Source organism: Manis pentadactyla, chromosome 9 (assembly GCF_030020395.1).
Source record: "Manis pentadactyla isolate mManPen7 chromosome 9, mManPen7.hap1, whole genome shotgun sequence".
Classification (NCBI taxonomy): Eukaryota; Metazoa; Chordata; class Mammalia; order Pholidota; family Manidae; genus Manis; species Manis pentadactyla.
The window spans coordinates 20,019,294-20,035,797 of NC_080027.1; the positions used below are offsets into that span (position 1 = coordinate 20,019,294).

Genomic DNA, 16,504 nt, shown 5'->3' on the forward strand with positions numbered 1-16,504 from the left:
ATGAGGTAAAATTACAACAAAATTCTTATGATCTTGCCAATCTCTTTTTTAGTATTGCCTCCTCTCTCAACAGAGAAACTTTTATATATTATTATTTCATCTAATCACTCCCCTAATGAACATTTTATACCATTGATACATGTGTATGTATATATTTATATACACATACATACACACATATATATCAATACATATATGTGTACATATGTTTATCTGTATTCTTAAAAAAACCCCACTAGTTTTCATTTGTGCCCATAAACCAATTTTGCCCCCCAAATTGGCAATAATACACAATTGAAAGGAGCTCCTGTGCTGGGCTTTCAAAGTTAAGTAAGATTCGGTGATGTGAGGCCACCTGCAGTAGTTGGGAGCAGGGAAAATGGTCATTCATTGCAGGGTGAAGGAAGAGCTTGAAAATGACCTTGAGGATAGAAAGGTAACTAGACAGATCCTAGCTTAAAACGATATGGGCCATCCAGCAGTTCCACTCCCCACATCAATTTAACTGTGAAGAGCAGATGGGCTTCAGTGACTAATAGAGACCACATCAAATGGTATGTTGGGGAAAAAAAGATTACAATTTCACATAAAAGCCATGATGAATGAAATTGTTTAAGGAAAGTGTAAGTATAAAAATGTCCTAAAGACTGGCAGAAAAGATAGTCTTTTCAAACATGAAAAGGCTTGTAGGAAAGTATTTACAATATGATTGTCTTTATATATAAGGAGCTCTCTATATTAATTTAGACATTTAGATGATCAATCGCATGTTTACTAGGTTGTTTCTTTGTGCCGTGTGCATTTATAAATTTGAGAGAAGAGAAAGAACTATAATATGACATGATGGGCAAGACAGATAAATGACCAATGCATTTTTATTTCCTTTGCTTTGGCCCTCATTTGAAGCCGAGCAAACACAATGTCAGAGGAAAACCACACGGCAGTGACTGAGTTTATTCTCTTGGGACTGACAGATCGTCCGGAGTTGCAGCATGTCCTCTTTGTGGTCTTCCTAGTCATCTACCTGATCACGGTGATTGGCAACGTGAGCATGATTTTGGTAATCAGAAGTGACTCAAAACTCCACACACCAATGTACTTCTTCCTCAGCCACCTCTCCTTTGTAGACCTCTGTTACGCAACCAGTGTCTCTCCTCAGATGCTGGTTCATTTCTTATGCAAGAGAAAAACCATTTCCTTCCTTAGTTGCTTTACACAATACCACTTTTTCATTACCCTGGTGATTACAGATCATTATATGCTGACAGTGATGGCTTATGACCGCTATGTGGCCATCTGCAAACCTTCGTTATATGGCATCCAAATGTCCAGATGTGTCTGCCTCTCTCTTGTTGTCACTACTTATATTTATGGCTTTGCAAATGGTCTGGTCCAGACCATCTTGATGCTTCATCTCTCCTTCTGTGGACCCAATGAGTTCAACCACTTTTACTGTGCAGACCCACCTCTCTTAGTCCTTGCCTGCTCGGATACTTATGTCAAAGAAATGGCCATGTTCGTGGTGGCTGGTTCCAACCTCACCTGCTCTCTCACCATCATCCTCATCTCCTACATTTTCATTTTCACAGCCATTCTGCGTATCCGCTCTGCTGATGGGAGGCAAAAGGCCTTCTCCATGTGTAGGTCCCATTTGACGGCTGTCACGGTCTTCTTTGGGACCCTGTTCTGCATGCATTTGAGGCCCCCTTCTGAGACATCTGTAGAGGAAGGGAAAATTGTAGCTGTTTTTTACATCTTTGTGAGTCCTATGTTAAACCCCTTGATCTATAGCCTGAGGAACAAAGACGTTAAAAGAGCAATCAGGAAAGTTTTCCACAAAAAATTGTGTGCTAAATAAAATAGACATTTTGGTCACAGGTGTGTAATATATCCTTATCTGACTAATTAATAATTGTTTTAAATGAACATATCACGTTCTGTCCTTGAGTATTTTTTCTTTTGTAATTCACATATAGCACTTGGAAGAATGTGTTGATTTGTTTGCTACTGTTCACAGTGCCATTTCAATGAGATTTTTGAAAGTACTGCATAGGCATTCAAAGAAAGACCAGAAGGCTATCTTACAGCTTTATGTAATCAATAAAGAACAGATGATTCGATCCATAATATTCAGACTGATTCAAAGTTATTAAATAAAGAATTACCAAATGATGTTATGACATTCACAATTAATTTGAATTTTTCTATTGTTTAATAATTTCCAAACTCTTTTCCAGGAACTTCTCAATAATTGCAGGTGGGGTGTATTTTTTTTTCTTTATCCCTTTATGCAAATATATAATAATGAAGATTTGGGTATCCCAGGTTATTATTCTAAGATTGAATAGCCAAATATCCTGTAGAAAATTTTATTTCATTTCATTTTGTTTTGTTTTATTTTATTTTATCTTATTTTTAGTTTCCAAGATGGTTCTGCATCATAAAACAAGTTTTGGTTTAACTCATTAGTTTTTTATGAACTATTTTGACATGTAAAAATTACAGAAATAATATAAAACCTCTATTGTAAACATAACTAATCATTGAGTCTTCACACAGTTCCACTTTTGTTTCAGACTTTTCAGGTGCTCAGATACTGTGAAACTGAAACCTCCCTGCCAGATTCCGTTCTGCTCCACATTGCCTGCATACAACTCTGTTATGAATTTAATGTTTCATATGCTTATGTAGCTTCAACATTTGCCAGTGTTTATGTATCAACAGAATTATATTATTTTGCTATCCTTAAAACTTGATATAAATGAGATTATGTATCCTTCTTCAATTTATTTCAATTTTCACTAAACATTTCTAGATTTATACATGCTGATGTATTTTCCAATGACATATTCTATATCATTACAAGTCAAGTGTTTTTAAATGCTTTGATACACATTGAAGATTTCTTGTTTGTTTGTTTTTATATCCACATCCCTTGTTCACTTTTTAGATTGGTTTCTTTTTAGTATTTGAATGCTACATTTGTAATAGCTTTTTATGCATTCTGTACTAAACTTTTTAATGACATATGAAATGTGAATATTTTCAACCTGTTTGTAGTTTGTATTTCATTTGGAGCATGATAGCTTTGATAGTACAGAATTTTTTTCATTTAAACATATTTCAAATGTATCAATATTTTTATGATTTTGCTTTATCTTATCCAAATAATTTTGATATTATAAAGATGTTCTTCTACCTTTTCATTCATGTTTTTATGTTTTACTTTTACATATGTAAGTCTGTATTTTTCCTGATATTATAAATGTTGACAAACAGAATCTATTTTTTTAATGAAGAGAATCAGTTTTCCATTTTTTGAATACTCCTTACTTTTCTCATTAGGTTTTTAATGTAAACTCTGTTATGTTTCTAGTTTTCATATGTGTATCACTTTCTTTCTGGATTCTCATTCCAGGAACAATTTTCAATCTCTTCATCAATAAAAACTATTTATATAAAAATGGCTTTACCACCCGTTATAAGGAAGCTTTAAATAGAGCATTTTCTTGATTTCTAACAGATCCCATTAAAATCTGGAGAACTACCTATACTCTTTCTAGAGTTCACACCCATTATTTCCTTGGAAGACATGTGACACCAGTTTCATTGATCCTGTACCCGTGGCTATATAAATGAAAGAGAAAAAAAATTATTTGTAGCCGATAGTCCTCTGTCTTCTCTCTTATCTGGCAATCACCATCACAGATAGAGATGTTCACCAGCATATGATGGTTCAAGTCACAAGTTTTCATTTCTGCAATGGCGCAAAACTTATATACATTTAGTAAAAGCCATACTTCAGACTTTGAGTTCAGATCTTTTTCTGGGGTAGCAATATGTAGTACATACTCTCACGTGATGATAAACCAGGCCCTCATGTGAATAAATAAGCAATATACTTAAAAGACTTCATGTGAGACATATTCTCTCTGTTTTGATATTTTTTTAAACTCTCTTGTTTTAATGTTAATTCCTGAAGAAAAATTCATTTGGGTCTGGATCTAGATAGATATTTGCTTTCAGTTGTTAGAAAAGATTTCATTTTCTGGTTTCTTCGATTTTTTTTTCTTTTTTTTGATACACATGATTGTACTACCAGATTATCTGTTACTTCTGTATAAGTGGAATGCCTCCTATTTTGAAATTTGGTACTTTTGAGTTTCTTTTCGTTAATATTAGTTATATTTGTCCTTTTCTGATTTAACTGCTTCCTTGGCTGACTTAGTAAGACATATCCTCTTAGTTCTAGAGGACATATGTTCTAACAGTATCATGTACCTCTAATTCACAGAACTCCTCCTCACAACTGTAATATAACATTATCTGCATGAACGATTCATGGTTGTATCATTACTCAGATTGTCAACTCCATGATGAAAAGGTGCCTATCTGATACTGCTCACTATTTTAAAGCTAGCATTTATCCCATAGTCTAGAAATAGGTGGTTCTCAATAAGTATCTATTGAGTTAATAAACAATTACTGTGCCCCTTGCGTTCTGGCTATGGGAGTGCAAGCTCTACTCTTTACCACGTCCTGATGTGATCTTCCTGAATTCTTAACAATCAACACCCTTATCCTGAAATTTTAAGTATGCATATCTCTTCCCTCCCACCATGAACCAGAAACTCTTACAAAGTTTTTCACTTCCCTTTTGCTTTCTGCATAGACAGTACAGTGGTGAAGGAAGGTTTTCCCCGAATATTTATTAACTATACGAATGAATGAATGAATGCCACAATAGCTGGAGAATGGTTAGTATGGTGTGAGCATGGCACAACTATAAACAGTGAATTTTCACAAACTAATGGTTGCCCTGTTTGAATCTCAGGATCACAGTAAATTATTTGTATATGAAAGGGAAAGTCACTTAACCTCTCTATGCCTCAGCTTCCCATCTGTAAAAGGAAAATAATGATACTAATGACCCATGGAGTTGTGTGAGGTTTCACCTAGCTGAGGCTTGTAAAGTGCTGAGCCTGATGCCTGGCAGACAGTAGGTACTCAATCTTTATTTCCTGTAATTAATTATCACCATTTGGTTTTCTTTCCTTTGGATTCTCAAACAAGTCAGTCACTCATCCCAGTTCATCTCCCAACAGAATGTTTGAGGGTAAGGGAATGTGTTCAATATAATGTGAAGTTACCTGGGAGGGAATTACCAGAATTTGTTGTATATTCACTGAATTAAGTGCATATTGCATACCCCTTATATTATTCAGCAAGCATAAGCTGATCAACTATTTTCCTCCAGGGCCTGAGCTAGCTGCGGAAATCACTGTCCTTGCCCAGTGGACAAGGGTCTTCAGTCCAGTGATGGAAATAGAAACATTAGCAGGTAATACAACAGAGTGTGTTAGACAAGGATGCAGACAGCGCCCTAGGACAGCAGGGAGGATGGAGGTTCAGCCCCAGGTCTGTAGAGGAAGAGAGAGTGTCTTTTGTGAAGACGTCAGCTGCAGCCCTTGTCCCCAGCAGGTGCAACAAGAATCTGAAGAGAATAAGGAAACCCTTAAGGGAGGGAAGCTTGGGATGTATTTAAAAGGGTGCTAGAAGGAAGCGCAGGCTCTGCAGGTTGAGGCGTGGCAGATACCTACATTTGGGAAAGAATCAGCTGGGTGTGTGTGAATACAAGGATTCAATCCCACCCTGCCGCTTGCCAGCTACGAGGCTGTAGGTGAATTAGTCCATCACTATTCACTCAGCGGAGCCTCTGTTTCTTTAGTCAAAAGTGCACTATGGAGTCCCTACCTCTAAGAACTGTATTTGAGAATCAGTTCAGTTACCTACATGAGAGATGTCCAGAGGTAGAAAGTGCTCACCAAGGTGTTTGTCAATGACCCTGTGTGTTTCACAGTCCTGCACATGACTGACCCTGCTCAGGACTTCAGTGTTCACTAGAAAACATTGGTAAGAGTGCTGGATTTTAGGGAAGCAGGCAGTTGTAGAATAAAAGGAAAAGAAAATTTAAAAATCAGAACTGCAAAATTTCAATAGGAAACATTTTTGCCTTCCAGAGATCTCTTGGGACAATGTTAAATATGGAATTATGGGAAATATCATTGAGACATATGATTAGTTTTCTGATTCCTGAGAGCTCCAATTAATCCCAAGGGGCTGGCTCCCTGGACAGCACCCTTTGCTGCTACTTGGAAGTCCCTCTAAAATGTGCTTTATAGCAGGTACCTGCACCTCCCACTTGCTAGTATAAATGCAGGGATATTTTACAACTGAGAGAGGCGCCCATGAACTTCCTTAATCAAAGGTGAGAAAATAGGTGCATATCAGAAGCTTAATTAAATCTTTGTATTGTTTGCCTTAGACAAAGGAGATTGTGTTGAAGTCTCAAAGTGTGGCCACAAATTTGCTGTCTGTTAGCTCAATACGTGTAAACGCCATCCTTCCTGTTTTCAGTAGCAGACTTTAGACCTCATCTAAGTTCCCTGTCAACAGGCTTATTTAAATTTTCTTTCACCTCCCTGGACAGCATTTTAGCTTTTTACTATTCTTGAGCTGGCTCTTTCTCCGTCAGGGGGAGGCTGTCCCTGTTGTGAACTAGCAATTCCACAAGTGCCATGTTGAGCAGATGTTCACTTTTCACTCTGGCCTGACACAGCTGTCACAAAGCTATGATTTCCTTCTGTGTGAACACATACTATTCACAGTCATTTTCTCCTCTCTCCACTTATCAGTACTTCTGCTCTACTTCAGTTGGGTATATCTGGACCCCACACAAGTCACTGAGCTGCGAGTCCAGACTATTCAGATGCTGTGGGTAGTCATTCAGTGACATGCAAGAGATGAGGACTTTTGCCAGTGAATCCAGATTCCTGCTGTGTCTATAAATCCAAAACTCCCACAACTTGATTTTTTCCCTCCCATTTTTCTCTGTGTCTTTAACCACTATCATTTCCCTTTCTGAGGATTCCTGGGTGCCGGAATATATTAACATATCTCCTATACCATTTTGTTGTTGTATAAGAATAAGTAAGCTGTTTTTAGAGTATTTCCTGATAGAACTTTCTTGAAGAGAAGCTGCTAGTAACTGCCAACTCCTGTACTCCAGTGAAGGTCATAGATATTGCTCATAGGAAAGGCATAGGTGGAGGTGAATAAGACTTCCAAAAAAAAAAATGGAACATTTGTGGTTTGAGGAACGTCTCAGCTGCGACTTTCTGCACCTCTGTGCATGAGCTCTGCACACGTTCACATCACTGGGATTCTAAAGAAAGATCACGTATGATATCTTTGCATCTGTTTTTTAATCTTCCTAGAACACCTGTCTTAAAATACCTTTATTTCTTTTTCTCTTCCTCTTCAGTTTGTTGCTAAGCAATTGTTACCCTTTCATGAGTTCTTCTTTCTTGGTACTATTTAAAGTTTGAGCACCCTTTCCCCCAAACTCCACTTTGTGTATTTTCTCCACTAGTTGAAATACCATTTCCTTCCCCCAGTCAGTGTCTTTGTTCACTAGACTGTGAATGCCAGAAGGGCAGGGGCTTTTGAAGGTTTTGCCAAGTTTTGCACCTACAGTGCCTAGTCACAGGAGATGTTGAATACCCATATATATTTGTTTTATGAATATCTAATTTGTAAATATTTGTTTTACAAATATCTAATTTGATGTCCACAATGACTTAACGGGGAGACAGAACAGGTATTATTGGTCCCACTTAAAAACAGGGAAATGAAGTGACTCAGAATTAAGGATCATTACACATTGTCAATACCTATTATTAGTGTATTCAGCAATATTCATTAAATACTTACTAATCTAGATAGGAGACTTGGTCTCTCTATAACTTACACTGAAGTAAGGCTTAGTGACTTATTTTCAAATGAGAGAAGCATTGGGAAGGTTTACAAAATGTAATTATGAGAAAAAGGGTCAGAAATAAAAGCATTCGAGAGAAGAGAAGAGATTCAACACTTGTGACATGAAGGAGAAATGAAATCCATAGTGAGTGGCATTTCTGCAAAGAACTGGTGATTTTAAATTAAATACTGATCATGCAAATATTTTCTTTTCTTTACCTACAGTATGTCAGTGCTATAACGCTCCCCCAAACACTAAGTGAAAAATCATATGAATTGATGATTCTTTGCTCATTTTTCTTTACCCAGTACTATGAGCTATACCTTCATGTCTGCTCCATTTCCTTCTGTTTCAAGTACAGGACAGACTCCAGAAAATGTCCATCAGAAATGCCAGTGCCGTAACAGAATTCATTCTCCTGGGGTTCACAGGTCGCCCCGAACTCCAGCCTCTCCTCTTCTCGCTGTTCCTCCTTGTGTACCTTGTCACCCTCTTCGGGAACCTGGGCATGGTGGTGCTCCTCAGGCTGGACTCTCGCCTTCACACCCCCATGTACTTCTTCCTCACTCATTTAGCCTTTGTAGACTTGTGCTATACCTCCAACGCAACCCCTCAGATGTTGACTAATTTCTTAGCAAAGAGGAAGACCATCACCTTTGCCGGCTGCTTTACACAGTGTTACATTTTTATTGCACTTCTCCTCACTGAGCTTTACATGCTGGCAGCAATGGCCTATGACCGCTACGTGGCCGTATGCAATCCTCTGCGCTACAGTGTGAAAATGTCCCGACGGGTCTGCATCTGCTTAGCCGCATTTCCTTACATCTATGGCTTCTCAGATGGGCTGCTCCAGGCCATCCTGACCTTCCGCTTGACCTTCTGTAGGTCCAATGTCATCAACCACTTCTACTGTGCTGACCCTCCACTCATTAAACTTTCTTGCTCTGATACTTATGTCAAAGAGCATGCCATGCTCGTATCAGCTGGTGTCAACCTCTCCAACTCCCTCATCATCATCCTGGCATCCTATGCCTTTGTTACCGCTGCCATCCTCCGGATCAAATCAGCAGAGGGAAGGCGCAGGGCATTCTCCACCTGTAGTTCCCACATGATGGCTGTGACCCTATTTTATGGGACTCTCTTCTGCATGTATATAAGACCACCAACAGATAAGACTATCGAGGAGTCCAAAATAGTAGCTGTCTTCTACACGTTTGTAAGTCCACTGCTTAATCCATTGATTTATAGTCTGCGGAACAAAGATGTTAAGCAGGCCTTGAAGAATGTCCTCAGAAGAAATACAGTAACTCTGATGGCCATGCCTCCAATTACCAACAAACCATAACTTTGAGTCTTTGGCTGAAGTACTTTTGCATTTTGATGATGAGTTTCGGTGTTCTCTATGGATATGTCTCATGTATCTCAGCTAAAAAGTCAGGACTGTGAAATATGAGCATCACTAGAAGCCTACACCCACCTGAAAGTGCAGTCCGTGGGTCTGCAGTCACAGCATTAGGCTGGAGGTGGTTAGAAATGTAGCCACACATTCTGCAACTCAGATCTACTACATCCAAATCTGTGTTTTAACCAAATCATAGGTGATTTATAAATATATGAAGTTTTGAGAACACTGTGCTAAGTGAAAATTCCCACTTGGTTGGTCCTAGGGCACCGATGTGTTTTATTGTTTACAATATCAAACAGATTAGCGATGTTCTCAGCTCAGCTCTTTGACTTTATTCTATTCTTATTACCATCTATTTTGGAGGCTAGAAGTCTTTAAGAAACACATCCTTCTCTACGCTTCCCATAAATTACTAAGTGAAGCCATAAACAATGGGCCACAATAGCGGTCCCCATTCCCTTGAATGTCCTTGGGTAATGGTTGCTATGAGAATGGGAAGAGAGAGAAATAGAATGACCATTTCTCCCTGAGCGTAAGTTTCTGGGTCCAGTTTGTGGCCTCTGAGCTACAGGAACTTACTTTCTCCTTGAGATGTGCCTGCCTGCTTCCTAAGACCCAGAGGTCTAGCAACAGAATGAATGCTCTCTTACTGCTTGGGCTTGAAAACCTTAGAATTTACTTGAAATTATCTCTTATCTTCTTTCCTAGATTTTTAAAGGAAAGTTTGGATTACTGATTTGGCTCTTGCTTTTTTTCTCATATAAATGTTTTTATATGTATTCACTTAAACACTACTTTACTTGGAAGCAACTAATTTTGGCATTTTTATCATTCAGTTTTTAGTGTTTTCTTAATTTTTCTTTAACTTTTTCATTAACTTATGGGACATTTAGAAGAGAATGCTTAATTACCATATATTTGGGATTGTAAAGGTTATTTCATTATTCTATATTTGTGATTTAGTCCTGTTTTCAGAGAACATATGACTTTTGATTTTAATCTTGAAAATTTTTAAGACAAATGTTTTTCCTCTTTATTGAGATATAATAAACATGTAACATTGTGTAAGCTTAAGGTGTACAATGTGATGATATGACACATATATATCTTGCAAAATGATTATCACAATAATATTAGTTACACATCTGTCATCTCACAGAAGTAAATTTTTTGTTGTTATTCTGGTAGTAGTGGTGAAAATATTTAAAGACCTTCTCCTTTAGCACTTCCCAGTGTATAGTTCAGTATTGTTACCTATAGTTATATACTCTAATATAGTCATATATTTCATGTATAGCCATATATGCTCATATATAGTCATATAATGTAATGTTGTCCATTAGATTCCAAGAACTTTTTCATTTTATGATGGAAAGTTTGCACCCTTTAACCACAGCTCCCTATTTTCCTATCTCCCAGCCCTTGCCAACCAGCATTCTACTCTGTGTCATCAGTGGTCCAACTTTTTAAGATTCCACATAAAAGTGAGGTCTTATAGTATTTGTTCTGTCTGACTTATTTCACCTAGATATTGTCTTCAGACATAATCCATGTCATTGCTAATGACAATCCTTCTTTTTAATGGCTGAACAATTGTCCACTGTACATACTTGCCACATCTTTGTCCATTCCTCTGTCAGTTGAGTCCTTCTTGGTTATTGTGAATAATGCTGCAGTGAACATGAGGATGTAGATATCTCTTTGACATTGTGATTTCATTTCCTTTGCATATATATCCAGAATTGGGCTTCCTGGATCACATGATAGTTCTAGTTTTGAGTTTTTGAGGAACCTATCTGTTGTTTTCCACATTGACCATACCAATTTACTTTCTGATCGGTAATGCACATGGATTCCCTTTTCTCCACATTTTCTCTAGCACTTGCTATTTCTCATCTTTTTAATAATAGCCATTCCAGTGAGTACGAGGTGTTACCTCATTGAGGTTTTGATTTACATTTCCCTGTTGACTGGAGATGTCTGTTACCTTTCAAGTACCTGTGGTCATTTGTATGCATTCTTGGGAAAAATGTCTATTCTTCCTTTGCCAATTTTTCAATTAGTTTATATGTTTTGTTTTTAGTTTTGTTGTATGACTTTTAGATATTAACCCTTTATTGGGTATATGATTTGCAAACATTTTCTCCCTATCTATTGGTTGCCGTTTCACCTTGCTGATTGTTTCTTTTGCTGTGAAGAAGCTTTTAAATTTGATGCACTCAAACTTTGCTGTTTCTTATTCTTTCGGTTTCATATACAAAAGCCACTGCGAAGAGCAATATCTGGAGTTTTTCCTATGTTTTCTTCGAGGCTTTTTATACTTTCACATCTTATTTAAGTCCTTGACTCATTTCAAGTTAATTTTTTGTGAGTGGTGTAATATCGGGGTCCAATTTAATTATTCTGTATGTAGTTACAAGTCTTCCCAACACCATCCACTGAAGAGACGACAGATTCTCCATCGAGTAGTTTTGGCTCCCTTGTTGAATAGTAGTTGACTATATGTGCATGGGTTTATTTCTGGACTCTCAGCTCTGTATCATTTGTCTATGTGTCCTCTTTTTATGCCAGTACCATACTGTTTTAATTAATATAACTTTGTAAAATGAATTTAAAACCGGCAAGTGTGATGCCTCCAGCTTTGTTTTTTCTCATAGTTTCTCATAATTTGGAATCCTTTGCTTTTCCATATGAATTTCAAAATTGTTCATTCTGTTTCTGTTAAAAATACCATTGGGTATTTAACAGGGATTACATTGAATCTATAGATGGCTTTGGGTAGTATGGACATTTAAACAATTTTAACTTTCCTCCAATCCATGAACAGCAGATATGTTTTTACTTAAGTCTTTTCCAATTTCATCAATGGCTTATTGTTTTCAGCATACAGATCTTTTAACATTTTGATTAAATGTATTCTTAAGCATTTTATTGTTTTTTTGTGCTATTGTAAATGGGACTTTTTTCTTTACCTCTTTCTCAAATAGTTCACTGTTTGTATATCGAAATGTGACTGATTTTTACATATTGGTTTTTTATCCTGCAACTTCACTATATTTGTTTATTAGCTCTAACTGTTTTTTGGTGGAGTCTTTAGAGTTTTCTGTGTATAAGGTCATATCATCTGCCAATAGAGACAATTTTACTTTTTCTTTTCTGATATTGAATGCTCTTTTCTTGCTTAATTACTCCAACACAGACTTCTGGTAATATGTTGAATATATCGGTGTGGGCACTCTTGACTTGTTTCTGATCATAGATGAAAACTTTTCAACCTGTCACCACTGAGTACGATGTTATTAGCTGTATGCTTGTCAATATGGCCTTTATTATGTTGAAAATGGTTTTTTTTATACCCAGTTTCTTTGGAGTTTTTATCATGAAGGGATGTTGAATTTTGAAAAATGACTTTGCTGCATCTGTTGAGATGATTATGTGATTTTTATTCTTTCATCTATTAATGTATGCATCCATTTTTTTCATAAACCACTGCTCTCTGTAAAAATAGTATACTGTAATAAATAATGTGGCACAAATGAACTTGAATCTTATTTCTAAGGTTTGATATGTGTTCTCTGACAAGTGACTTAACTTCTTTGATCCTTAGATCCTTAACTTACTCCTGTTTGATTTGTAATAATAATAAAACATTGTAAGATTTTTAATAACTTTATTTTATAAATAAATAATTTACATGCAATTAAATGTATCCACTTCAAGTATGATTCAATGTATTTTGTCAATTGTTTTTACACCTGTATTACTACCACTCCAACTGAGATATAGAACATTCTCATCACTCCCCAAATTTCCTTTTTATCCTTTTGCAGACAGACCTTCCCCCCCATACTCAGCTGTTGGTAATCACTGTTCTATTTTTATAGCTGTATTTCATATAAGTGGAAGCATGTGGTATAGTCTTTCATGTGTATATTCTTTGACTTAACAAAATTTTTCTGAATATCACCCAGTTGTTGCATGGATCTGTAATTTGATATATTTACTATTATTGAATATTGCATTTTAAAGAGTTATCACAATATATTTATCCATCCATCTCTTGTTACAATCTGGATCGTTTCACTAAGGATGGGACAATCTTAAGCATCAGGGTTAATGATGGTATGATTTCAAGAGCAAAAGAAGATTCTTCCACCAAGTTGGCAAACTCATCTGGAACATTCCAATGTGACCACAACAATGAAAAACCGTGACTTTCTGCCTTCAGATATGAAAGACATCTTGTTTTCTCTTCCTCAACTGTTCAAGGCACCATGGATACATAATCACCACCTCTGAGTTACTTGCTAGATTTTTGTAGGTAGACATGATAATTTTCAGCATTGTTCCTATTCTGCTTTGTATCTAAAATCTTTAGTTCATTTCATACGATATTCAATACTGTGGTCAAAAAAATCAAATAAGGTTGTGAATGTTAGATGTGGGTTTAAAGACAATAGTACTAAGTTTAGGGGTCTTTGGCAACCATAGAGTGTTTGCCCTTTAATGGAGGCAGATACTACTCAGCTTCAGGCCTTCGTTTCCATTCCAGGATGCAAGTAAGCAAAGTCAGATTATTTTGATTTTCACAAAATTTAATGATATGGTAATTAACAAAAAATTTGGCAGTTTAAAACACCATGTGAATCAAAACAAAAGATTTCTTTGGGTAAAATCCTCTTCTACTTTATTTTCAATAAATTAATTCAATATATATTTATAGAGAACTTAGCATTATTCAAGCACTGCACTGAATTCTTTGTATATAGTACATATAATATACAAGTCACCTATCCTTTTGGAATTAACAGCCTGGAAAGGAAAACAAATCTTAAACAAATAAACCACATTACAGTTACAGGTAATCACAATAAATATCATAAAGAAACAGAGCAGGGTTACATAAGTGAGAATAATTATTGTGGTGAGCAGGTTTGATTTAAGTAGAAGAATGCTTCTCTAAGGAATTGACATTTAGGCTGATATCTAAAGGACAGGTAGGCAATAACCCAAGGAAGTTTGGGAGAAGCAGTATTCAAAGAAAGTAGCGACAACACCTATGGGCAGTTTCTGAGTTTGGAAAGAGGTTTTTGCAAGACCAACAGGATCAGTGGATAAGGGAGAGATTGATAGAGAATGAGGAAGTAGATTATAGTAAGGACTTTGATAAATATATCATTTGGAGACTGTGTCACAATTGGAGCATTCACATGTCTCTTACCTTCACCATTAGACTAAAAACTACTTAAACACATATTACTTTTATCTTTGCATCTGTTGATTGGGTAGATAATTGGGTACTTGGTAAATGGTAAGGAAAAGTAGATATATTTTCTACTTTTATATATGTAATTTATTTTATTATATATATTATATATATAATTTATATTAATAATATAATATACATGTTATTTTCACCTTTATTCTATTGGTTTTCATGTGTGGGCAAATAAATTACATATTGCTAAATTACTTGCTCACCAGGTTTTCCCTAAAAGATTACTTTCCAGCACTTGGACCTAACAGCTTGAACTAACTCTACTACAACTCATTATAACATCTTGTCCAAATGGCTCTACTCACTGGGTTTTATAATTTAACCATTTTATTCTAGATATGCAAGTCCTTTCAGCAAACGTTCACTCAGTAGTAATTTTGTAGAAGATACCATACAAAACACAAAGTCCACGCATTATGTCATGTTTTTATATCCTTCTTAATTGTTCTATTCATTTGGCTGGAATAAATGGTGATTCATAATGCAAGAATCCCATCAGAACAAACTCCTGATCACTCAAAGCAATTATCCCAATATGAGCACAAACTGATGCTATCACACTGGGCAAATCCCAAGACTGATGAAAATGAGTCTGCATAAATTATTATTTCCCTAGTGTTTTCTCTTGTATAAACATTGTAATTATATTTTTCAGGTATGTTGAAAATACTTCAGGGATAAAAGCTCCAAATTACAGTTTGGGTATAAATCGTTCCCGGCAACTCATCACTTGGACCACTAGTGTCTCTGAAAGAATCTTTCTTGGGGTAAGGTAGGAATGAAAATTCTGACTTCTACACCTGTCCTTTCCCTTTCTGTTTAATTTTGGATCATCATCTGTAGGAATCAGATGACAACAAAAGCAGCATTGTATGTTAGCTTAATTTCTTAACAAGTTAAAATGAGTTGGTATGTATTTATTATTTAGAGAGTTCATGAGAAAAGATTAAAATTATATTGGAGTTATGTGTTTACACTAATTACTTTTCTTTACAAATAGCATTCTCCCCATTCACTCAATCATTTAACACATTGGATAAACATATTAGATTAAGCACTTGATAATCATAATTTTTTAAGAAAAATATATCTTGAAAGAACAGTCCCTCTCCCCCTCCTCAAAAAAACTATCAAATGATTCAAAAGACAGCCAAATTCCAGCAGGAATTATGCTCAGTCTAGCAAAAGCAAAACTCTGGTAGGACGTTACAAATCTCTTTTAAAGTTACTTGTGTGAGAAACATTTGGGGAAAACTCAATATTAAATAAGAGGTACATAATTAGTAATGAGTGTAGGATTTGAATACTGAAGCAGTGCTGATTAAGTGCTAAAGCAGAATATTATTAATTATAAGCATTTTAGAAATTAGTCAAAGTCTGATGTTGAATAAATGGGGACTCAAGTCCACAGGAAGTTCACATGATATTCTAATCAGAAGAAAGTAATTTGACATTATTGATCCAGTGAAATCTTATGTGGAGGCTTATTGCAGTTATATTTCTTGAAATAAGAAACACAGACTTAAAAACCCATTGCCACCTACACTGATTCTTAATTACCCAGAAATTTCAGATTGGATACCAATGCCATGTCTAAAAGGATGTCTGGTTCCTTGCCTCACTAAAATTTAATTATTTTTCAATGTGCTATTTCTCATGCAGGGATCAAAATAGATATTTCTGACTATTACCAAACTGGATCAGCAATCTCTCCAACTCACTATGAATTATTTGGCACTCTGTGTTGGAATAGGAGTTAGGAAATGATAAGAATCATGGGAAGCAAATTTTTCTGCTGCTTACATAAATACCAAATAAACGAACAGTCTTTCTAGCTACAGGGTGCCCTGGGTTAAGTAAAAATTAAATAGGAAGCTCTCAAAGGAGGACCCACAGACAGTAAGCATGAGCCTTTGACACACTTATGCAGAGGAAACTTTATAAGCTTTTGCTTATAGAAACAGAAAAGATCTTGAGTTAAATTTCTAGTTAGTATTCCAAA

The 16,504-nt window shown here is 36.0% G+C and overlaps 2 protein-coding genes across 2 annotated transcripts; both read left to right on the forward strand.

Moving 5' to 3' along the window:
• The first annotated feature begins 919 nt into the window (after window positions 1–919).
• Window positions 920–1,858, forward strand: LOC118908045 (olfactory receptor 1030-like). The gene has a single exon (XM_036877108.2). It carries the CDS (start codon window positions 920–922, stop codon window positions 1,856–1,858), a length of 939 nt encoding a protein of 312 aa, XP_036733003.2.
• A 6,337-nt stretch (window positions 1,859–8,195) lies between these two features.
• On the forward strand, window positions 8,196–9,164 carry LOC118908001 (olfactory receptor 5M11). The gene has a single exon (XM_036877071.2). It carries the CDS (start codon window positions 8,196–8,198, stop codon window positions 9,162–9,164), a length of 969 nt encoding a protein of 322 aa, XP_036732966.2.
• Window positions 9,165–16,504: the final 7,340 nt, after the last annotated feature.